Here is a 26,030-nt window from a genome sequence, read left to right as displayed (position 1 = left end):
CATTTGTTTATAGAACAAAAGAACAATACGAGTCCGTTTTTCTTTTCTTTTGAAAATCTCTTATAATATCAGTATATTATTAAACTAGCAGTTTGATATGCAATACCATCATTAATTACAAGATAACAGAAAGCTTCACACTAGGCTATACCCGGACGGACTGTTTTTGGTTATTCAAATAACTTCATGATATATAACAATAATAACATTTTTGGGATTCAACACAGAACCGGTCAGTTACGTAATTGTGGTAGAGAAAAGTTCGAAGTCTTCTCAATGATATTTCAAATATATCAAACGTAATCTCTGAGAGATAAAGGTTTATTGACAGTCAATTAACATAATTATTTAAGCCGTGTCACGACAAAACCAACATAGTGCGTTTGCTTACAAACTCTATAACAAGTACAGAAACTGATAGCGAACAGCATGGATCCATGCTGGTCGCAAACGCACTATGTTGGTTTTGTCATGAAGCGGCTCATTTATTTTAAACTGCTGACTGGAGTTTGTTGTACTTCTACATCATTTCTCATAAACCGGCTCGTTCAAACAGTCTGCAATTTTCATATTATGTTGTATTTACTGATCCAAGGGATCATATGCTTGAGTAAGTTCATTTTTCAACACTAGAAAATGATTAACATAAAGAGAAAATAATAGAGATAGTTATTGAAAATGATTTTATTATTTCAGTTTTTAACTGAAATTGGTATATAAATGCATGCATAGGATTGACTAAGCCACTACAACAATATGTAAATTTATCTTAAACAAATTATTTCTTTCAAACAACATATATACAATTTTCAATGCTAGATAACAAAATAAAATTGTACAAAAGTAGGAACTAACTAGAGGATGCTTTTGTAAAAAAGCGCATGTCTCCCCCACTGCTGAGAATAACTGTGAATGGAAACAGGAATGGAAATGGAGATAAAAGAACAGAGTATATAAAACCAGACAACTGATATATCACTGATATATCAATAATAGTTAAATGTCCTCACTGATAAAAACTCTAGTTATCATCCGGAAATGAGAAAATGACCAATGGTCACTGTGACCTTAACCTTTGACCTACTGACCCCATAAACAAGAGGGATCATCTGCTCAATAAGACCAATCATCCTATGAAGTTTGAGGGTTGTAGGTCTAAAGGAACTCTAGTTATCATCCGGAAAGGAGAAATTAACCAACGGTCGCTGTGACCTTGACCTTTGACCTACTGACCATTAAAAACAATAGGGATCATTTGATTAATAAGACCAATCATCCTATGAAGTTTGAGGGTTGTAGGTCAAAAGGAACTCTAGTTATCATCCGGAAATGAGAAATTGACCAACGGTCACTGTGACCTTGACCTTTGACCTACTGACCCCAAAAACAATAGGGATCATCTGCTCTATAAAGACCAATCATCCTATGAAGTTTGAGGGCTGTAGGTCAAAAGGAACTCTAGTTATCATCCGGAAACGAGAAATTGACCAACGGTCACTGTGACCTTGACCTTTGAACTACTGACCCCGCAAAAACAATAGGGATCATCTGCTCAATAAGACCAATCATCCTATGAAGTTTGAGGTCTGTAGGTCTAAAGGAACTCTAGTTATCATCCGGAAACGAGAAATTGACCAACGGTCAGTGTGACCTTGACCTTTGACCTACTGACCCCAAAAACAATAGGGATCATCAGCTCTATAAGACCAATCATCCTATGAAGTTTGAGGGCTGTAGGTCAAAAGGAACTCTAGTTATCATCCGGAAACGAGAAATTGACCAACGGTCACTGTGACCTTGACCTTTGAACTACTGACCCCAAAAACAATAGGGATCATCTGCTCAATAAGACCATTCATCCCATGAAGTTTGAGAGCTGTAGGTCAAAAGGAAACGAAGAATGGACGGACGGCGACCAACGGTCACTGTGACCTTGACCTTTGAACTACTGACCCCAAAAACAATAGGGATCATCTGCTCAAAAGGAACTCTAGTTATCGTCCGGAAACGAAGAATGGACGGACGGACTGACGGACGGACTGACGGACGGACAGGGCAAAAACAATATGTCTCCCCCCGAGGTGGGGGAGACATAATAAGATACCCTCTTTGAGCTTTGTCAATATGGTATAATTGATACATCATATTTTCTAAACTTTATAGCTTAAGCTATTTTCTAAAAACTACACATACAAAGGTTAGTAACTGTAAAATTATACAAGATTCTTGGTTCTTGGAAAACTACATTTACTACAATGAGATCTACTCATCTAATGTCTGAAGTTTATATTGCCAACACTTTTTCAGTTACACTCAAGATATTTCGGAAGGAAAACTTCAAAGGGCTATAACTCCAAAATTATGCACAGGATAGTTAATGCTTATAGACCTCAATGGGATCTATCCATTTATGATGTATGTTGATACCTAGTTGTGTACCTGACAAACATTAATTAAAGACAGGCAGACAGACAGACGAGCTGATTCCAGTATACACCCCTTAAACTTTGTTGTGTAGGTCAGGGGTATATTGATCAATATTTAATAATAGTACAGTGTAACTTCCGAAAACCGAACACCCATGGGACTTGTCAAAAAGTTCGGATTTCAGAGGTTTCCGGAATTCAGAGGTTTATGATAATGTGGACAAGACTAAGCCACTTTTTTAATATCACTAAATATCAAGGAAGATGTGGCCATAACTGTAATATCATATATAATAGTCTTTTAATCAAGATAAAGATGTGAATGAAAAGAATACATTTTTATCTAAAGTACCTGCAAATGTTTTTGAATTTCTATCAGTTTGTATAAATGTTGTTAATTGCATAAACTTACAAGTTACATATCGTCCGATGCTAGTTAATTAATAATTACATCAAATGCAATAAAATCCCTACAGACGTTTGATGCATACATTGTCCAAATAATTGTCATTTAAACCGTAATAAACACTTCAAATTAACTGACCGCCGTAAATTACTTTGATTAACCGCATCACTTCAAACATACCATTTCATAGTTTGTGATTTTAACGCGTGTCAAATTACACGATCACCGCTAATTAGTAAACAATCGATAGGGAGATTAAATCTTCCTGCAGGGTAAACATTCTCGAATTACAATGTATTTCACACCTTTGAATATTTCCGGTTTTTGGAGGTAAAATTGCATTGATTTGACTCTAATTTTACAAAAATATCATCCGGAATTCAGAATTTAGAAGTTCCGGAATTCAGAAGTATTATATTAATAGAAAATAGAAGGGGAAAAATCGGGACCGAAAAAATTGTTCGGTTTTTAGAAGTTTCCGGATTTCAGAAGTTCCGGAATTCGGAAGTTACACTGTACAATTATTTAGGTGTATAAATGAGTTATTTGCAATTCATTACCATTTAGATTAAGGTGTATAAATATGTTATTTACAATTCAGTACATGTCATGTTGAGTAAAAATATAACAAATATCAAAACACCACAATTTCCTTTCTATATCAAAACAAAATAACTCTTTCTTAAACTTTAACTTAATTTCTTAACAATATAAAATCTCAACCACTGAACAAATGTCTTTAAATATAGAAAAAAGGTCCTTTTAAGTGACATTATGACAATCTGGGGATATATAGTTAGTGAACAGGTGAAAATCAAAATAAGTTTAAGCTGATCTATGTTTGAAAGTAAAATTTCACGTTTTTAGACCTTTTTGTTTTTGAACCTTAGTGAAGTTCCTTTAATAAGTTACCTGTCAAAAACTTACTAAAAAATAAAATCTTACTGTACATCATTAACAAAACAATGTGAAATATGTTCATGTTTTCTTTGAAATATCAAGATAATGACATTAAAATAGAGCTAAACAAAACAAAGGCCATATCATTTTTCATTTTACCAGCTACTGGAAAGTCTATTGAAATAATTATAATTACTTATCTGTAGAAGAGATTCATTTTTCACAAAATAATATCATGACATAATATTGAAATCAGATCTTTCTTTTTTGCTCAGTTTAGTAAATGGTCTACAGGTTGAATTAAATGAAATATTCATGCATTAACAAAAATTATAAAAACACTTTAAACTACTACATACATTAAATAAATGGTATTATAAATGGTGTTAAAAATTAGCTTTATTAAATTTTCTTCATACAAAAACTACTGCAATATTCTTCATTTAATAACAATAAATAAAGGATATTCAAGTTCTTTCTATAAATACAGGATTTATTTTCATCGTGTGGTATGAAAATAAATCCTGTACAAAAATGTTTTTATAGAAAAAAAAACTTGAATTTTCTGATCACTATATACATTTTTCTTTTAGATATTACAATTTGAAAAATTTCCCCTTAAATTTTGTGTATTGGCTGAATTTAAAGGAAAGTAGTCTGACAAGACACCAGTGAAAATACAAAAAAATATGTTTCACTGCAGTGAAAAATTAATGTTTTACAGTGAAACTAAGTAAAATGCAAATACGCAGTTTATTTCATCAATATTTCATTCATAAGTCTATAATAAATGATAATGTTTTTAACATCTTGTTGATAATAATAACTCATTCGTCAAAGAAGACTACACTACATCTAAGCTAAATACCGGTAAAAACAAAACTTTTAAACTCTTTATTCTGATTTAGAAAATAAAGGCCACCTTATAATGACCAGTCCCTTTTAAAAAGTGTTTCAATAACAAATTTTAAAATGTATTTTCAACTCAAGCTACAATTTTTATGTGTAAATATCATTGTTCCGCCACAGGAGCATTAAATACTGAGCATGTAAAATCCTTTAATAAATATTACAATAAATTTGCCATGTAAACAACAGTATAGCAATTACAGGCAAAACATTTAAGGCAATCTTAAAACTTAGCAACACATCAATTTCACAATTGTTACATAAAAATTCTATCTATCTGAACAGCTTTTTCAATTTATTGACATTAAAACTCATCCAAAGATACAGGTCAATGAAAGGTATAATTTATTATATAAAATATCATCAATGAAAGGCATAATATATTATATTATACCTCATTTGCATATGCACAAACAGACGATAACTGCCAAAATGGCCAGGCGACTCACCTTTTTATCAGAGACATAAATTCATTACATGTTGATCAAAAGTCATGATTTGTCTTTAATTTAATTATAAATTTTATTTATACAGTTTGTGAAATTCTTAAAGTCCGGGTTTTTTGCCTGGTAAAATTAAATATTTAATTTGATTTTTAAAAATGGAATATTAAAAGAAGAGCATGATTATTTGCTGCATCGCTTGAAAATAATAAAACAAAATCCGACTAGGGTTTGAGATATTTCACACACTGAACAAGTAAAATTATTATTTCAAGCAAATAATAGTAAAATGACAGCAAAAAAAACAAATGGATGAAAGGATTTAGATTCGGTATAATATAACAAATAAAACATGGCCTTTCGGGCAAAATGCAAGTTTACGGACTGGTTGGTCAGACCTCAGAAGGAATATACCTTCCTCAGTCTGACCAACCAGTCCGTAAACTTGCATATTGCCCTCAAGCCCATGTATTATTTGTTAAATATAAAATATCATGAGTTGATACATGTAAATTCTATGACTATGTTTGTCATGTGGATGTGGTTGTAAGACCATAGGAAAGACAAAGTGGCAACTGCTTTCCCCTGTAAACAGTTTAAGGGAGCAAAAACATTACAATAAATACACATAAATAATAAATAAACAACTTGACTTAGAGCCAGTTGTTGATTCAAAAATACAACAAAATGATATGCTAACATTTATAATTATAAAATATTATTAAAATTTCACAAACTTTAACTTTGAAACACTAGCAACCCACAGCTTTAAAATTTGTATCATCCTTTAAAATAAATCAAATTGTATAAAATAGGCCCAGTACTGCGAATCTAAGCACTATAATCAAATACTAGTATATTGCCTTCTAATTTTGTACTTACTTTGCTAATAACATGAATTACAAGACAAGGATGCTTGCATTAAAATTCTTAGGGTTATATCATAATAGGGTAACTGTTTATACTAACAAGTTAAAACTGTCACTTTTAACTGAAGTTTTAAAAAGAAACACCTCAAAATAATTTATTTCTAATGCTTATTTATTTTCAAATTTTAAACCAGTCTTGCATATAACAGCAATAACAAAGTTCAAGAGTCTGGATGAATCAAGATTTAAGGGTAAAGACAGTCAAATTGTCTTTCTGTGAAAAAATTCATAAAATCAACCATTTAAAAAGAAGCCAGTACAGCAAAAGATACTGTGTGCATTAAAACAGAAATTTTACATGCTGCTTTATATATGGCAACATACATTATAAATTATAAATCCTATTATCAATATATTTCATTCTGAAATGGTTCATGTATATTCAATTGATTACACAATATCTATCAAAGATACATTAAACAAGTATGTTATCAAAACAGATGAGGTGTTAACATTGATTATATTGGCACACTAGCGGTTGTGGCAGTGTATACTGTAACAAGCTGAGGTCAGAGTGCAGGTGGTATAGTGGCTTGCAAGTCATGTGTGTGAGGTGAGATGTTCGACTCCTGTCATGATTTTGTTCTTTTATCAATCTCAGCTTGTAATCTTTGTTCTAGAGCTTTAACCATTCCTTTACTCAACTTTCTATCATATCCCATTCTCATTGCTAACACTTCTGCCTGTACTCCCTGAAAATAATAAAATGATATTTCCAATATCAGCATTTCTGAAATATAAGCTACCATACAATAAATATTTCCACAGTTTTGTTAAATTTGTTCAAAATTAGAAATTAGGTAATTTAATCTTTCACAAAAATTTCTGACTTTACAATATTATTTAACAGATTCAAAACATCCTAACATGTTTCAAACTGTGTGTGGGCCTGTGAATTAAGCGACCCAGGTTTGATTTCTGAATGTTGCAGGTCACTTATGTTGTAATTGATCATGAAATTCTTGCTATGGTCATTCACACTGTATCTCTGTTTTGGCATAGACAAAAGTTATCAAATCTTTGCAAAAGTGAATGCAACTCAAGTACTGGTTAACTGCTTGACAGGCTGCCCAGGAACAATGCGCTGGCTGAACTGTGCTCTGTTGAATTTGAAGTAGCTTACCATCATGATAGAGAGAGTAAACTACCACCACCATTACATGTATGAATTGTCAATAGACTACATAATAGTATTTTACATCAAATTGATAAAGCATTCTTACTGCATGTGAAAATGTTGTTAATTGTATGTTGCTGTGAATATGTTCACTTTTTAATCATATTATTATGATATATTCTGAACTAGAGAGATGACCAGTAGATTGTGTTACCAAATGTGTTAGAGAAATCTGATTCCTCTAAACAGTCAAAACATACCTCTTTCACATACTGTTTATAAACTTTACCATCTTTGTCTTCAAACTCAAACCTGAATAAGGTTTTAGGCATATCATCCTCTGAAATAAAATCAATATTTGCTCATTCACTGTAGAATAACTGTACAAAAGACAAATGTACAAAATCCAGTCTCTATCCGTAGAAGTGTCATAAAATACCTTGAAAATGATTAACTTTAGTAAAGAAAAGAAGAGTTGGTAAGTCAAAATACTATATTAGGTACTTGATAATGAAATAAGAACTGGACGTTAACAAGAGCTGTCTGTAGGAAAGTGCGCCTGACAATTCTTAGTGCCTAATAGTAATACAAGACCCTGGATAATGTAGAATTTTGTAACTTCAGAAAGGGCATAATTCTGTCAAATCTACACAATATCTTCTTATTGTGCTCTCAAATAAGTGTTTTAAATTTAAAATCATTCCCTTCTGTAGTTTTGGAGACCTCAACTTGCATGCACATACTTAACCAAAGTGTGATGGCATCACCTAAGTGAGTAAAATAGTTCTTCTTATTCTCTGAATAGTCAGGCTCAAACTGTACTTGATACTAATTTAGCGAAAAAAGTATTGAATAAGTCAGGTGAAGACAAATATTAATTATGTGTGGCACAATATAGCAAAACATAACAAAATATTCTTAACTGCAAAAGAGCAAAAAGGAATAACTTGAAACAAATTATGAATCGAAAAAGGGGTACAATTTTATAAGAAATTCATGACAGAGCTATGTTCTCCTTCTTTGCATTGAGTAAGATTTTCATAAAGTATTCCAAGTTTCAAACAATATCTAAAAGGAAAAAGGTGGGCTTGTACTGGAAAAAGGTGGGGTTGTACTAAAAACTTTAACCAAAAGTGTGATGTGAACATCAAAGTGAAAAGAATAGCTCTTGCTTTAATAAATATAAGAATCATCTAAAAAAAGCATTTTATGAATTGTTTTTTCATTCCAAAGGTAACAAAAATAAATCTTCAGTAATTCATCTAGAGTAATTTATAAATGAAAAAAAAATTTAGATTGTGAAGTATTTAAGAGTTTCTAGTAATCTTGTAAAATTCTTTTTTACCTTCAGATGATTCTTGTTCAGGCTGGTCCCAGTTTTCTCTCTTTGGAGGGATATACCTTGGTGCTTCTGGTCGTCTTGGTCGATTATTGAAAGAAAACTGGTGTCTCTTGTCTTGTTTGTGGGCTTTCACTTCTTTGTCATAATTATCCCTGAAATATTTGATTATATCATAAATATCTATATAAATAGAACTATTTAAAGATGTTTTAAGATAAATATTTCAGGACATAGATACATGGACAGAGCAAAAAGAACTTTAGAACTGTATAAATTGACATAAACTCAAAGACTGTATCATACATAATTCATGATAGAAAACATACCTGCTGCGCCACAAAAAAGGTCTAATTGGCCTGTTCATTATTCCTCAAGTACCTATACAGAATTAATATATACTTGCTTCTTATACTTTTTTTTCCTTAATCAAACTTGAAGAAACCTGTTTTTAAAAAACATAAAGTGAAGTTTCTGAAATGATTTTTTATAAAAATGTTAGCTCTGACAGAACCACTCAAACTCAAAGCTTGATCTAAACTTTTAATAAATCAAATTTGAAGAATTTTTGTTTTTATGGTATGTAAAGAGAACTTTCAAGATTCAATCAAATCTGGATGTCAGTTTAAAAGTACTACTCAAAGCTAACTTGAGCAAATAATTTGGGATAATCTCTTCCAAAAAGCCATCACCTTCAAAAAGGTGTGAAAGTTGGGTAAACTGTAACATATAATTATCATAATTTCAAAAGATAAATGGAGACAACTCAACTCAAACTTTAAAATGACTGACTTTGAGTAGTTGTTTCAAAAATAGAGTTTCAAAGGACTGTCTGTCCTAGTGATGAAGTAATGAAGTTATTTAATGAAATTAAAAGCATCATTGCGTGTTTTATCATTTTTCAATCATGATGAATATCGCTGGTAAAGTTTTAAATGTTAATTCTTACTTTGTTGTTCAGTGAGATATTTTACAAAAGATCTGTAATCTGTTGTTCATCAGATGCTTTTTTAGAATTAAATATATCCTTTTTAAAACTTTATACTTGATTTTATTATTCTTAAATAAAATATATTGAATTCCAATATCAATACTTTTAATATACATGTATCTATGTCATGAAATATTTATCTTTTAATATCTTTTAATAATTCTCTCTATATGATCAAAATATTAATATATATTCATGTATTTCAACTTTCCAAGTCTAGTAAAATATGTAAAAACTATAATAAATTGCCACAGGATGTAACGATTGTTGTTTAATCTAAAAAGATGAAACTGATTTGAGTTTTTTTTCTTTTAATCTTATCAATGCAGTTGTTAATGATGCTAGTCCCAAATAATTTTCTTTTAAGTAGTCACACAGTAATCTTTTTAAACAAGAGTGCCATGATGGCCCTTATATCGATTACCTGATTAGGCTCTTAATCAATATTGCTAGCAATAGATGAAAACGATTAAAATGTCAGTATCTTAAATTAATAACATTATGTTCCTATCTGCAACTAAAACAGTGCAAAACAAGGTTTCTCCCAGAAAAAAATATGAAAAAAACCTCAAATGTTTCAAGGACATTTGGACGGAAAATATAGCCGCCCCAGTGTTTACTAGGTTTTTCCATATCAAACTTGAGATAGAAATCATCTAAACAACCTACAGGTCATTTGGACCAAAAAAGAGGCCCGTAGAGTGTTAACACGGTTTTTCCATATTTGGGCTGTGACCTAATATTGGACTGCAGATGACCCATATTTGAATTTGAGCTAGACTCTTCTTACCAGTAGAATTGCGAGTAAAGATAACCGGATGCGTATTTCACTGTATAAAATGTATGTAAAATGGTCTGACTACTGTAAATTTAAATGCCTTAGGCTTTAGAGTCAAACAATGTGTTGAAATATATACTGTGACGAAGCTAAGATCACCAGCTTTTCATTGGTGTAATAAATTTTAAAACCTGACATTAGATCCAAAACTAGCGGTTTAAAACAGCTAAATTTGCATTGTTTTCGCATAGAGATACTGATTTTACTCGAAGATAAGGGAAACAACTTGTCTTATTCACTTGATATACCGCGGTTATTTACATACTTCATAAAGAGACAGTCAATGGGTGTATTTTTAAAATAATATAAATTCAATTGGTGGTAATCAGTTCATATCAAGAGAAATCTGACTCATGGACAGGACAATTTTCTTTTAACCCATTACTTCATGAGCATTTTGTGAAAAATGGCTGTTTTCATTGAAAAGTCTCCCGTTACAAGTTCAAATTGCTATAAAACTATAAAAACTGCTTCAATACTAATCAAACTTGGCACAAATGTTGACTGGACCTTTGCCTTTGTAACAACATGTTCAGGCTTAAATTTCCTGTTACCATGGCAACGAGGGGACATCACAAAATTGCCAAAAATCACTATTTTGCGTTGATTTTTTACATCAAAATTAATTTCAAAGTGCTGCAACTTCTCAATGGATAAAGATAGACTCAAATGCTTTTCAGCGTTGGTTACACTTTACCTTATAATCGACCTGGGGTCATTTTTAGCCTCTCACAAGTCCAAAATTTTCTTGGCACATCCCCCTTCTGGCAACCCCCTGATGTATCTTTTGGTACGGGGGCCGTGCCGAAAAAGTAGTCAATTTTTTTTATTAACATTTCTCAAACGAAAACATGTGTTTGGGGCCCAAAAAGGACATTTTTTCACTATTTTGAGGCCTAAAAGAGGGGGTGGGGGTTGAAAGTGCGTTGTTTCGCGTATATATGAGGTAAAGGGTTAAATTAATTTATTATAAATGTCTCCACTACTTTTATCTATCACTGAAGAAAAAAACAGAACAGAATGGAATAGAATATTTTATGGTATACAGTGTGTGTATAGACTCATATAGCTAGAACTTTTACAGGCTGGTGAAAATGCCCGATCGGGCTTATGACATTAAAAATCAATTTTCTATAAAAATATTAAAGATATTTTTTTTAACTTTGTTTATTAAGCATAAAATATAATATAAACAGAAAGAAAAATATTTGGTTACTGTCACTTTTGTTAGAATTGAATGTCAGACATAATCCCCTTCGGACAAAATCCCCTTCACCTACCCGGACAAAATCCCCTTCATGGGTGGACATAATCCCCTTCATTTTTATGCAAAGCTGGACAAAATCCCCTTCACTACCCGGACAAAATCCCCTCGTTTCATATGTATTATGCTCCATAAAATTTGATGAATAATGTATTATTATACCCCCTAAAAATTGATGAATAATGATTTTTTCTTTTTTTAATTTATAATTATGTATCAGTTGTTAACCTTTATTTAGTTTAGAAGTTTTCATTAAAATTATGGTAAATTATCAACTGCATAACACATATTTGATAAGACAATTTCTTTAATTGTTTTAAATTGATTAGTATGAAACATTTTTATTAGCCAATAATTGTTTCATTGATTGTATAAGTTGATAATTCTAATTGATGTATACTATCCATTGTTACAATTTCTATTGATGAAAGAGTGATAATTTAATCAAACCAAGATCGCTGCACTACTTGATTGATTGTTATGAATGCTTTAACAAAGCAATTTTAATGTGATTTAAATGTTGCTAATTGAATGTGCTTTTTTATTTATACATTAAGATATTTACTACACAGCATAATGCAGTATGTCGCTCGCATACCCACTTTAAAAACCGAAAATTCCTCTGAGGGGGATTTTGTCCTAGGTAACAATTTTATGAAGGGGATTTTGTCCACTTCAAAATTTCACACATGAAGGCGATTATGTCCACCCATGAAGGGGATTATGTCCCGATATACAAAAATACATGAAGGGGATTTTGTCCGAAGGGGATTATGTCCGTACACCGTGAGAATTATTTCCCTTTTTTCATGTTTATATAACACATAGTTTTTGAAGTCCTTAAATATTATGTTCTAATGTATAATGCCTAACAGAAATGTGTCCAACAACTTCATTTTGCTCAAGATTATTGCGCCAGTACCTTTCTTCTATATATTTGGATTTAATATTCTGTTTGTGACATAAATACTTTTGACAATTCTTTGACACTGAACATTATATTTTGAAGTTTTCTTTGAAAACTGAACGAAATGTATGCTGACAGGTGTTGGCGCAATGAATTGGAGCATAAAGAAGTTAATGAAATTGTTGATGAAATCTTTTTCTCCATTTTATGTTTCCTTCGTTAATTATAGAAATAATTTTTAAAAATTATACTAAAAACAGCTTTTATTGAATAAAATCACATGAAAACAAACATATTTTATTACCAAAATTGCATAACACATTGTACATTTGAGTTACATATATGTAGTTATCATTCATTAATTATATATATACTGGGTTAGATCCAGATATAAATAAACTGGAAAACTATACTGAAAACAGCTTTTATTGAATAAAATCACATGAAAACAAACTTATTTGATTACCAAAATTACATAATACATTGTACAATTAAGTCACATATGTAGTTAACATTCGTTAGTTATATATATAAATAAATTGGAAAATTATACATAAATATCTTTTATTGAATTGAAAGTTATTCATGATCAAATACACGTTAAACTAGCCTAGTTATGCTATAAACTTCTTTCTTTTTCCTTTGTTATAACAGCTTTTGATTTTGATGTAGAAAATTGATAAGTATTAAAATCTGAGTGTATAAATGGATATATTGATGATTTAATTGTTTTGAAATCTAATCACATTCTCAGAGAACAGACTTCCCGAAAGTTGAAAAAAACTGTCAGACATTCGGTCTGACAAACCATGAAAATCTGTCGGACCGAAACGAAATCTGTCGGACCAAATAAAATTGATCAAAATCAAAGAATGACTTGTGTTTGTAATTCTAAGACACTTTTTGTTTTTATTTTTTTCGCCGTAAAAATCGGCACATTCCTTACAGCGCATTTTCATCTCCTCCCTATCATACACAAACGATTCACTATCTTGCTTCTATTATTCATTAAATTTTGTCTCAGGTCTATTCTTTTTATCCTTTTACTGCTGTTTTGCCTGTTCCTCTGACGTAGATTTTTTATTTTTCCGATGTTTGGCACCTTTAGCGACGCCATTTTGTATACATGCGGCTTGGATAAAAGCCGGACAGTCGGACCGATCCGGAATAAAAACTCGTCGGACCTGATCAAAATTTATCGGTATTTATTTCGGGAAGTCTGAGAGAATAAAAGGAATATTTCGGAGTAAATTAAATATTTCTACAACAATCCTAAGATGATTGGTTTGTTTAGATAAAAGCCAAAAGGTGTAACAAATATTTTAGATATGCGACATGCGTTCTTTGACATATATGTTTGTGTTTAATTTAATATTTATTTCAACATATACTTACTGAAATTCTTGCAAATGTACACCAGTAATAATGTTATTCAGATGAATTGAAAATCTGAGCTGGGGGCCTTAACTTCATATTATGAATATAAAGAAACATAATTATTGTCATTGTCAAATTATTTTTAAAAAGTTTGTTGATTTAATTGAACTAGGGCCATTCAAACTCAGAAAATTATTATTGTAATCATACTGTGGCGAATCGTTATTTGATTGTCGCGCATCGTTATTTGACTGTGGCGAATCGTTATGTGGCGAATCGTTACTAATTCATATAAACATGAAAAAGGGGAAATAATTCTCCGACACAAAGGGGACAGTATACTAACCAAATATTTTTCTTTCTGTTTTTTTATATATTATGCTCAATAAACACAGATTAAAAAAATCTCTTTATCATTTTTCTAGAGTTATGATTTTTCATGTCATAAGCCCGATAAGGCATTTTCACCAGCCTGTTTTAAACAAAAATAAATATTTTTAACTTCAAATTTTCAAAAAGTTGTTTTAGTTTTATTAATTTACCTTTCTACTTGATTTCTGATAATACTTTTCATGAAGCCATGCTTCAAATCAAGCTTATTACACGCCATTGTTGATAATACATGAATGGCTTTAATATATATATCAATCGTTAAACAAAAACAACAATAAAATCAACAAAGAAAAATGAGAACATTCTCTCGGTTTCATAAAAATACATTTCCTTCTAAAAACGTCATCATAAATTGTGCTATTATTAATCTCAATCACTCAAACGCATTGTTTGTAAACCAAAAATGGGGGTGTTCAGCCTAATTTCCCCTATTTTAATGACGTTTTACACATCAGCAATATAAACATGGCGGAAAACGTAACGTTTTCGCGTGATAATAATGATTCTATCAAAGAAGTCAGTCCCCTTAAGCGTAAAGTAAATGAAACGGAGACAGAGAGCAACTCAAAGTCTTCTTCTAAACGATCAAAAAATGATGACGATGACACTAGAAAAGAGAGAAAGAAGGAGAAAAAATCCAAAAGAAGTAGAGAAGAAAGGAAAAAAATGAAAGAAGTTAAGAAAGAAAAAATAGATGAAAAGTTCTATGAAGAAGAAATTGGTAACATATGTAGATTGACATTTCACTATATACTTTTTACATCTTTAGTGGAACATGGAATAAATACAATAAATTTACATGTACATGCTTGCAGGTATTCCCCCCCCCCCCGCACCGGTAACAAGACAACTCACCTTCCAGACAATTCACCCCCCAAAAAAGCAAGACAACTCACCCCTCAAGACAGTTCACCCCCCAAAAGTAGATAAGACAATTCACCCCTCATAAATGATAATCATGTTTATGGTTAAAAAAGAATAAGAAAGTCGAGATATTTATTTATTTATTTTTATTTATCTATTATGTCATATTTACAAAATATAACTGTATAAAAAGCACATACAGTATACCATGATGTATACAACAAAAAATATAATTTTATTCAATCAAATCAAGTTTATATTGAGGGAAATGCCCATAATGTATGCATTTTTCATAGACATATTTATCTATCATTTTTTAAAGAGTCTTGATATTTTTATTGTATATGATGCAAACATGTACAACTGTTTAATTATCCATTATCTTAAAGTGTTGAAAAACATATTGTCTATTCTACATGCACTTTTTTATCAGAAGCACTTAACACCTTATCATTGCTTGATTGTCACTTCAACAAAATATCATGAAGAAGAAGCACATTGTATCATTTCTTTTTGGGAATATTTTAAGATTTCAAAATGTCATTTTATGTCATTTAAGTATAAACTCAGGGCTGAAAATTAGCGGTCGCCCAGTCGCCCACGGCGACTTAATTTGTTATTGGGCCACCAAAAATTTCAAAATAGTCGTCCAGCCGGCGACCAAAAAAATCGGCCGTAGATTAAATTAATATCCGCCATTAAATCAACTCATGTGAAAATTCAAAGGAGCAAATTGGCTACAAAATTATTAAATTTGCTCAAGAAAATCACGATTGGCTCAAACTTCCAAAAAGTATTACTTTTGGAATCTCCAGTCTAAATTTAGCATTTGCTATTTTAATAATGGAAAAGTACACATCTGGTTTTCCATTTTCAATTTCCGCTTTACCGCTTCTTATCTCAAAACACAGCGACACAGTCTACTTCTTGTGGGTCATTGACTGGTTTATATTTTTACCTCCCCTTCTGTATTAAATATCGATATGAAAAGTAACACAGTCTAATACACTGACCCTCGCCATTTGTTTACATCAGCTGATAAATATGACGGTGTACGGACATAATCCCCTTCGGACAAAATCCCCTTCATGTATTTTTGTATATCCGGACATAATCCCCTTCATGGGTGGACATAATCCCCTTCATGTGTGAAATTTTGAAGTGGACAAAATCCCCTTCATAAAATTGCTACCTAGGACAAAATCCCCCTCAGAGGAATTTTTGTTTTTTTAAGTGGGTATGAGAGCCACATACTGCATTATGCTGTGTAGTAAATATCTTAATGTATAAATGAGTAGAACATATTTTAGCAGAAAAGCACATTCAATTAGCAACATTTAAATCACATTAAAATTGCTTTGTTAAAGCATTCATAACAATCAATCAAGTAGTGCAGTGATCTGTGGTTTGATTAAATTATCACTCTTTCATCAGTAGAAATTGTAACAATGGATAGTATCTATCAATTAGAATTATCAACTTATACAATCAATGAAACAATTATTGGCTAATGAAAATGTTTTTCATACTAATCAATTTAAAACTATTAAAGAAATTGCCTAATCAAATATGTGTTATGCAGTTGATAATTTACCATAATTTTAATGAAAACTTCTAAACTAAATAAAGGTAACTATTGATACATAATTATAAATAAATAAAAAAAGTTCATTATTCATCAATTTTTATGGAGCATAATAATACATTAGAAACCTATGAAACAAGGGGATTTTGTCCGGGTAGTGAAGGGGATTTTGTCCAGCCTTGCAAAAAAATGAAGGGGATTATGTCCACCCATGAAGGGGATTTTGTCCGGGTAGGTGAAGGGGATTTTGTCCGAAGGGGATTATGTCTGACATTCAAATATGACACTTATTGTAGTGAACATACCTGGCAGTTTGTTGAATATGCATTGGAAAATCGGGTCTAAATATTTAATATGAAACAATAAGTAGCGGCATCCCAAGATTACTCAAGATTATCGCTAATCAAATCAGAAGTTTGGGTATGAAATAGCGACAAATTATGTTCTGCAGTTGACAACTTGACCTGTTGACGGTAAGTTTGCATTCAGTAAATCTTATCGTTGTAGATAACAGATCAAAAGAAAATATTGGTTAATTAGAGCCCGTCTACACCTTTCCAAGTCTTGAATTCAAGTATCATATTCTCTTGTATTGGATAGTGTAGACACCCTACTTGAATGAGTTTTAAAGAGAAATAATGTGACATCCAAGAAGATAATTCCTTGCAAGAAAGTTAGAACACGTTCTATTTTTCTACAAGTTTTTTGCTGTCAAGACACTGATAACACCGGTTTGACACAAAACATGTGCCTGGAGGTTTGATAGTGCTGTTATTTTTATTATTTTCTGACTTTTTGTTGTTGATTCAGTGTACATACCCTTTGAATTTCATTAAATGATTACAATGTCTTGGTCAAAGGAACAAACCAATACACTGATACACAGAAGAGCAAAAAAAAAAAAAATAAATAAATAAAAATAATTTACACTGTAAAAAAATAAAAAAAGAGCTCTTTTTCAAGTAAAGTCAAAATGGATTTAAAATGATCTTGTTCATTAAAGTGAATAACTTTCCTCAAATAAAGAATTTGCATCAAAATAATTTGTTGTCACATATTTTCAATTTTAAAAAAGAATGACAAATTTCATTAACTCCATTCTGTTATAGCTAATTGCATCATTTTCCCGCTTTTTTTCACATATTTTACAGAAACATGATAGTTTTGCAAAGACAAAGGTATAAATCCTGGGCTATCTTAATGAGACATTTCAGTAAAAATTGTGCCTGAAAAAATGTTGAAAGGGCAATTTATTTAGCTTATCTAAATGCGACATGTAAGAAACTTGAATAGGTGTAGACACGGTCTAAGAGTAATGGTTGTTTTTTTATGATTTTTTTTTTTTTTTTTCTTCGGGGGATGGGGGCTGATTGCCATTTTATTCTAACCTAATTATGCCTTTACAAGAAATTTATTTGACATTTGGCTTTACAGAGAATTCCTTGGAAAAAAAGATTGACCTTGATTTGACTTAAAATCAAATTTAAGTTTTGTAACATTAAGTAACATACAAACAGAAAATGCCTTCAGATAACTTATACTGATTCCTGTACACTTATAATGACAGTAGTACATGTGATTATATTCCTGAATTTTCTTTAGTTTAGAATTTTCAATATCATTTTCTTCACTCTTCTTACTTTCAAACTTGTTTCTTCTGTATTATTTCAGATACAGAAAGTCTTCAAGCCAATTCTTTTTCATTAACCAAGCAAGCTGAAGCAGCACATTGGAATGTGTTTCTGCTGTTACTGTCATGCCACTGACTTAACCAGGCAAATGTCATAGCTACTGAGCTGGAAGCTTTTATAATTATTGACTGTAAATTTTATAAGTTTGATGTGTTAATGTGATAAAAAATGTAGGTACCAAAAATAAAAGTGGACATTATAGTTTATGTTTTTCTAAATACCTCATGCTGTACCATTTTGCCTTATTTGAAAAAAAATACAGGCACGCAATTTTCGTTGCCAAAAAATTGGCTAAAAAAAATTTGCCAGTGCTTACCCTTTTTCTGTTCATAATTTGTTGGTCCACTAATATATTTACTGGGCCACCAAATTTTTACAGTCAGTGGCCCAGGTGGCCACCAAGCTTAAATGGTTAGTTTTTATCCCTGTAAACTATAATCGGGACGTTTGGGAAATATTGCATGATTGTCATTTCATGTCATTAGCACATATAATGGGGATTAGTATCATTTGGGTTGGGGAATATTACATGTCTCTGCCAGGAATCTATCTAATCACTAGTTATCACTTCACTTAACAATTCGTCCATATATTTGTAATTTTTACAGTTTGTATGTAAATAATATGTAAAAATATTAACACATAGTAACAAATATTATTTTTAAGTAATAAATTATAATAATTAATTTAAATATGACTAAATATTTTATAAATATCAATTTAGTAAAGAAACACAACAAAATTTGTTTATTGCAAACATCTAATTTTAAGATGAATTTCATCAAAATTAAATTTAAGAAAATGAGGGGTGAATTGTCTGTGTCATTTTTCCAATAATGCGGGGTGAACTGTCTGATGGGTGAATTGTCTGGAAAAAATGGCTCAGGGTGAATTGTCTGGGGGGTGAGTTGTCTGTAAGCCCCCCCACCACACACACCTTTTTTGCATGTTTTTTTATTGTAACTAAACCAAATTTAGCATAATAACTTTTACAGTGTTCTAGCCAGCCTGTTATCGCATGTCATGCATGACATGCCTTCAGGCATAAGGGTATAGTTGCAGCATCCATTTATCTTCCCGACATCCCTTAATTATCAAAGACATACATGCCATAACGTCCGGGAAGGCAGGGAATGTCCAGGAAATAAGGTGTCTGTCCTGGAGGCGTCCTAAAGATGATTTATGTTGCGGTAAAAATAGAAATCTAAAATAATCTTTCTTGCAGCCAGAAATTTTACATTTTGATGTAATCTTATTGTCAAGTTATTAACGGTGCCCGTTATTAACTATTCTAGAACACTAATTACGAACGATTATCCACATACATCATTGCAATATACAGTAAATGGTGACAATTTTCCTTTGATTGGTAAATCTATGTGGCCCTTCCAACTAACAGTTTTGATCAGTTGAAAGATTAGTTGTTTACCCCTTGTGGCTTTCTGAACAAAGGTGTAATAAACTTTAACAACTGGCCAGCATAAATCTAATCTGCCTGCAGGCAATTATTAGTGCTCAAATACCATGAAAATTACCGCTTAATATGAGGTGATGAAATCTACAGGATTTTGGGAAAGTTTCAGGTATTTTTACTAAACGACATGGCTAACTGTCCTTACTTAACATAGCTTTATTCTATTCTGTGACTGATTGAATTTACGAAGATAGAAAACTGTTAATAATTATTGACATTTTGCCTTTTTTATGTTGTCATTAAATTTGCAAGTTGTGAAATTTTTTACCAGATATATAAGTTGTATGCCACTATGTAAATTTTAGAAACAATATGGTTGCTGATCAGTGCAACCCCCCTCCCCCCCCCAGCCTCCAAATGAAAAGTGTTCTGGAAATTAGCCTAAAAATATGGCATGTAAGTCAAAGAAACACTCCATATCAGCAGGTCAGGTCAGGTAGTCTATGTTCAATGAGGGTCCATCCGCCTTTCAGGCCCTGAGAGTTCGGACCCCTGACATGTCACCAGTCATGCCCTTAAAATATATTAACATCAAACGTGGTTACCTATTTGATTAGAATTAAGTTATTAACTGAATGATACCAAGGAGAATGCAAAACTTTTTTATGATATTTTAATGAAATAATGCAGGGTAGGCCAATGAGACCATTATATGCATTATGTTAAGATTTTGAATGTGTTGCTTCCTAAAATAAAGGATCAAGAAGCAAATGCGCAAGGTACATTGACAAAGGCCATACGGATACACGGGCAAGCAATGGTGCTTTGGACAGGTGTTATTTGTTCGGTGCCTCAGACATGCATTTCAGACAGACAAGTTCACTCCTTCCAGTTTTCAAATTCTGTCATGAGACCATGGACTCCTTCCAGAGATTTCTTTTAGTTATTTTATAGCCGATATTCAGTCCTATTTGCAATTGAAAATAGTATAATATTTTCTCAATCTACAGAAAAAAATTCCCATTGAAAATTACAAAATAAAAACAGTGTTTTTTTTTTCACCAAAATATTCGGCCCCATTCCCCCCTCAAAATAGTATGCCAAAATTTCCCCCTAAATGGCAGCCCGAATTTTCCTGCAATGAATTTTTTTTTTTGCAACTAACCGCCGAAAAACCTTTATTTTATGCCTGTAAGAGTTACTGTTAAGCAAGGTTGTTTACAAATCGTTCTCTGGTATGTAAGGGGAGCTACTCCCGGTGTCCCAACAAGTTTAACATGCGACACATCAATATTTTAGATCCGTATATTAAGAAAAAGCGACGTATTTTAAACTTGTGTTGCAAGAGTTGCTCCCCTTTTCTACCGCAAAGAAAACAAAATAATATAAGTAAACAAATAAAATTCCCCCTCCTATTGCATTTTCCTCCTCCAAAGGGCACCGTCCCCCTTCCCCAAAAAGTGAGAAAAAACACTGAAAAATATTGAATAACAAATTCTAAAATCTTTGAAAATAAGTGCTTCTTGACTGTGATGATGCTAAAATGTTTGAAGATGCCATCCTAGACAGTGATTCTTTGCATTCATTTAATCACTGCGAAATTTAAGTCATGCATTTTTTCCCAATTTGTAACTAAACATTGCTGAAATTCCCAATTCCATGGGTATGGGTCATGTTCCCAAAATCCTGGTAAAAAATACTGGCTTCCCTCATCTGGTGGATCTTAAAGCGTTGCTTCTTGTCTCGATCTTCAAAGATATCTTCTTTGACCTCCCCCTGTAATGCCTACTTCTAAAGTGCAACACTTTTTGGGCTCGGTCATGGTTTTTTCATCCCCTCAGAGCGATCTTCTTTGTCCCTTCAGGTTGCTCTTCTAGATCCCCAAAATTTTTAGAAAATCGCCACATAGGTGGCTACTATTCACAAAGTGATCCAGCTGCCAGGAGGTCACAGTTCAAAAAGGTATATCCTGCCTCGGTCGGTCCAATTTTGAGTTTCATTTTGATAAAATGTATGGAAAGCCATAGACACATTTATGTTAAAGAAGTCAAATGTTTAATAAAGCCATTCTTCGTCCAAAATTTTTATAGCCAAGACTGTCACAAAGTAAATGCAGCCAAACGGAGCAAGAGATATTGTTTGCCACGGTCAAATTTGTAATTTTGATAAATAATGTGTAAATGATATGGTAGCCTTTTAGTCAGTCCAATTTGGATTTTTGATAAATATAATCCTCATATGCACACATTCTTTGGATAATTAAAACTATTGTTTTCCCTTAGCAATAGCAACCAGTAATGTTTTTACACAGTATGCACTATTTCAGATACAAATATGAACTCTGTGATACCTGTTGAAGATTTAAATTTTATATCTGCTTTTGTTTATAGTTTATGTTTATAGTTTACAATATTACTTGTTCCTTGTCATGGAATGTTTCTATATTCAGGTGAGCGATTTGAGCGATTTCAGGGCCATCATGGCCCTCTTGCTTTTAAAATTGGTCAGAGGCAAGTGTGGTATCAAACACGAGCTTTTGTTTTTAATTCATTTAAAGACATTTTATGATTTACACATGCCACATTTGTGTAACAATGATAAAAATTACTTAAGAGTTGACAGGGTTTCCACAATTTATTGTTAGATTTGTGTAAATGTCCTGAATAAAAAGCATTTGGGAGTAACAAGTGATCAGTTTGAAGAGAAATTTGAAACCACAGTCAAAATACCTTGTTGGATTTGGCAATGACTTACTTAGGTTTATTTCACACACAAAAAATAATGATAAAAAACTGAACATATATATGTCAAATTTTATATGTTTACTTTGTAATTTAGGATCCATTTCAAATTGACAGGGAAACTTGAATTTCTTTGTGGCACATTTGTCATTTGATATGTTAAAATTTTTATTAATCCACAAAGATATTCACTTTTTGCTTGGAGAAATTGTCAACCAGGAGAACCTATTTCATAATAGCAAGTTATCCTGAAATTAACTTCAACAGTTTTAGCACTTCTTTTACAAATCTGAATTTTCAGTGTCATTTTAATTTTAGTATAAAAATTCTTTAAAATCAACAAAATTATCAATTTCAAAAGGCTACAATAAGTTTCTATTTAGATCTCTTTGTATATTTTCAGCACCAGTTCAAGACCCTAAAGTTGATAAGAGTAGGATTTGTCCATATCTTGATACAATCAACAGATCTGTATTAGACTTTGACTTTGAGAAGCTGTGTTCAGTATCTCTATCTCACATTAATGTTTATGCCTGCCTTGTTTGTGGAAAGTATTACCAAGGTAAGATTATTCTTTTAATACAAATGTCAGTTACTTGATTTAAAGCAGAAACACATTATGTTGTTTTATAAGAACAATTCTATTCATGTTTGTACAAGAGCTGCCATTGTCCAAAGCATATTGATGATCTATCAATATCTGATGACAAATAATTTAATATTGATGATCAATACATCAATTTAAATCAGTATTATTACAACTTTTTAAAATGTAAGCAATGAACCTCCAACATGTATATCATGTGATCTCCAAAATTTATTAATATAAATCATGATTGGATTCAATCATATCAATAATAGCCTCAGTATCATTTTTTTGAGTCCGTATCAGATCATTGTTGTACTCTAAGTAATAAAGTTCTGTCAAAATGTTTTAAGAACAGATGGTGTGTAATAAAGACATCAACAAATATTGTTTCTTTAGTACGGATGCAGCTCTAGTTTGTACTATTTTAATGTTACTGTATCATATAGAGCTATTATACTACATTGTTTACCTGTATTTTATTATATTGTACAGGTAGAGGAAAGTTGTCACATGCATATACACACAGTGTACAAGATAGCCATCATGTCTTCCTGAATTTATCAACACACAAGTTTTATTGTATTCCTGATAATTATGAAGTTATTGACTCATCTTTAGAAGATATAATTGTATGTATTCATTTTGTTATATTCCTTAAGCTAGTAACCATGTTTTAAGTCAAATGCATTTCACACTCGGAAATGCCGCGGCTATTATCTATAATAACCTCGGAAACAATACGGATTGAAAGTAGTTCTACCACGTGGTTTCAGATGTAAACAGTACAAGGATAATGTAAAACGAATGTATATATATTTGACATCCAAAAGAAAAGTAATGTCTGTTTTGGTACTGTTATGCTTGAAAATATGTCTGACAACAATTTGTAATGTTAATATGCCCACTGATGTACAATTTTAAACAAATCCGACTAAATGTCAACAGGTTGCCGTTGGTTTTTGTACTTTCGGTTTCTACAACCATTATAATAAATATATAAATAATGTATTATTTGCTTTTGTACCTATGAATTCACTTATTTTAGGTGAAAGTTTACTACATATAGCAAACAACTCCCAGCATTAAATTACTATTTGTTTACATGTTTTGTTTCTTAGCATAGGTTAGACCGAAATACCGCATCCGTTCTGTGTATTCATACTATTGTGTTCGAGGTCCTTATCTGAAGACTGACGGAAAGGGCCGAGTAGTTGCGATTGATGCATTTCACAAATTCAGAATCAATGTTTTCCATATTATTTGTTTCTTGTTTTTTCATCGAAGGCAATTCTTCAAAATAAATTAGGCTGCTCAATTTGCAATATTTCGTTCACAGCTTGGAAAAAGTATAATTTTTGACATTTGAATACCTCCTTATTTTAAAAATAAAAAGCATGTTATTTCTTGAAAGCTGAAGTTAACAGTTATTTTACTAACTATATTAATATGATTTGTTTTATAATTTCAGTATGTTCTGAATCCAACATTCAGCACTAGACACATTCAAACATTGGATAAAAGTGCTAAAATGTCTCGGGCTTATGATGGTACAACATATCTACCAGGTAACTGATGGTGTTTTTACAGCCTTGTTATCACCCTCCCTCCCCCCTCCCCACAAAAGAGGCAGTGAGGGATATGTTAGTAGTCTCAAGCTGTCCATTTGTGAGTCCCTCATGTTTGTCCATAGCATAAATTGTAAACTATCCAAGGTTATTTTTAGCTCACCTGACCACAAAGTGGTCAAGGTGAGGTATAGTGATGGGGCTATGTCTGGCGTCCGTCGTCGTGCGTTGTGCGTCGTGCGTCGTCAACAATTGGGTTGTTAACAGTCTAGCAGTCACAGTTTTGATTGGATCATCATCAAACTTTGTCAGAATGTTTGTCTCAATGAAATACAGATCGAGTTCGAAGATGGGTTATCTCCGGTCAAAAACTAGGGCACAGGAGCTAAAAATAGAAAAAGCTTGTTAACACTCTAGAGGTTGCAGTTTTCATCCAAATATTCTGGAAATTTGTCAGGAAAGTTGTTTTAATGATATCTAGGTCAAGTTCGAAGATGGGTCATCTCCGGTCAAAAACTAGGTCACAGGAGCTAAAAATAGAAAAAGCTTGTTAACACTCTAACAAATGGGTTGTTAACAGTCTAGCAGTCACAGTTTTGATTGGATCATCATCAAACTTTGTCAGAATGTTTGTCTCAATAAAATACAGATCAAGTTCGAAGATGGGTTATCTCGGGTCAAAAACTAGGTCACAGGAGCTAAAAATAGAAAAAGCTTGTTAACACTCTAGCACCTGCAGTTTTCATCCAAATATTCTGGAAATTCGTCAGGAAGGTTGTTTTAATGATATCTAGGTCAAGTTCGAAGATGGGTCATCTCCGGTCAAAAACTAGGTCACAGGAGCTAAAAATAGAAAAAGCTTGTTTACACTCTAACAATTGGGTTGTTAAGTCTAGCAGTCACAGTTTTGATTGGATCATCATCAAACTTTGTCAGAATGTTTGTCTCAATGAAATACAGATCGAGTTTGAAGATGGGTTATCTCGGGTTAAAAACTAGGTCACAGGAGCTAAAAATAGAAAAAGCTTGTTAACACTGTAGAGGCTGCAGTTTTCATCCAAATATTCTGGAAATTTGTCAGGAAGGTTGTTTTGATGATATCTAGGCCAAGTTCGAAGATTGGTCATCTTGGGTCAAAAACTAGGTCACAGGAGCTAAAAATAGAAAAAGCTTGTTAACACTCTAGCACCTGCAGTTTTCATCCAAATATTCTGGAAATTTGTCAGGAGAGTTGTTTTGATGATTTCTAGATCAAGTTTGAAAATGGGTCATCTCCGGTCAAAAACTAGGTCACAGGAGCTAAAAATAGAAAAAGCTTGTTAACACTCTAGCGGCTGCAGTT

General features: G+C 32.0%; 2 protein-coding genes and 1 long non-coding RNA gene across 3 annotated transcripts in view; 1 reads left to right on the top strand and 2 right to left on the bottom strand.

Annotated features, from left to right (window-relative positions):
* Positions 1-669: 669 nt before the first annotated feature.
* Positions 670-2,549, bottom strand: LOC132731308 (uncharacterized). Its single transcript, XR_009625863.1, has 2 exons — positions 2,093-2,549; positions 670-850 (listed from the first exon to the last, which is right to left on the bottom strand). It is a non-coding gene; the product is annotated as an uncharacterized LOC132731308 (long non-coding RNA).
* Positions 2,550-6,144: 3,595 nt separating this feature from the next.
* Positions 6,145-14,598, bottom strand: LOC132731313 (UPF0561 protein C2orf68 homolog). Its single transcript, XM_060717478.1, has 4 exons — positions 14,389-14,598; positions 8,476-8,624; positions 7,391-7,470; positions 6,145-6,705 (listed from the first exon to the last, which is right to left on the bottom strand). The coding sequence occupies exons 1-4, from the start codon at positions 14,454-14,456 to the stop codon at positions 6,586-6,588; spliced, it is 417 nt and encodes a 138-aa protein (XP_060573461.1). The 5' UTR covers positions 14,457-14,598; the 3' UTR covers positions 6,145-6,585.
* A 72-nt stretch (positions 14,599-14,670) lies between these two features.
* LOC132731312 (ubiquitin carboxyl-terminal hydrolase 39-like) overlaps positions 14,671-26,030 on the top strand; it is a 30,876-nt gene continuing 19,516 nt past the window's right edge. The window contains exons 1-4 of the mRNA XM_060717477.1: positions 14,671-14,960; positions 22,938-23,096; positions 23,616-23,752; positions 24,592-24,688. Coding sequence (XP_060573460.1) covers positions 14,705-14,960; positions 22,938-23,096; positions 23,616-23,752; positions 24,592-24,688 — 649 coding nt within the window. The 5' untranslated portion in view covers positions 14,671-14,704. The remainder of the gene's footprint in view (positions 14,961-22,937; positions 23,097-23,615; positions 23,753-24,591; positions 24,689-26,030) is intronic.

Source organism: Ruditapes philippinarum, unplaced genomic scaffold (genome assembly GCF_026571515.1).
Source record: "Ruditapes philippinarum isolate M1 unplaced genomic scaffold, ASM2657151v2 ctg1904_1_1_1_1, whole genome shotgun sequence".
NCBI classification, from domain to species: Eukaryota; Metazoa; Mollusca; class Bivalvia; order Venerida; family Veneridae; genus Ruditapes; species Ruditapes philippinarum.
The sequence above is the reverse complement of the archived record's forward strand: the minus strand, read 5'-3'. Positions and strand labels throughout refer to the sequence as shown.

What these genes read in the sequence shown, in the direction of transcription:
- LOC132731313 (XM_060717478.1), bottom strand. Translation starts at nt 14,456, where the DNA reads ATGGCGTGTAATAAGCTTGATTTGAAGCATGGCTTCATGAAAAGTATT. An exon ending in ATCAGAAATCAAGTAGAAAG is followed by an intron (nt 8,625 to 14,388) that starts GTAAATTAATAA and finishes CAAATATTTCAG; the next exon opens with GGATAATTATGACAAAGAAG. An exon ending in ATAAACAGTATGTGAAAGAG is followed by an intron (nt 6,706 to 7,390) that starts GTATGTTTTGAC and finishes TATTATTTTCAG; the next exon opens with GGAGTACAGGCAGAAGTGTT.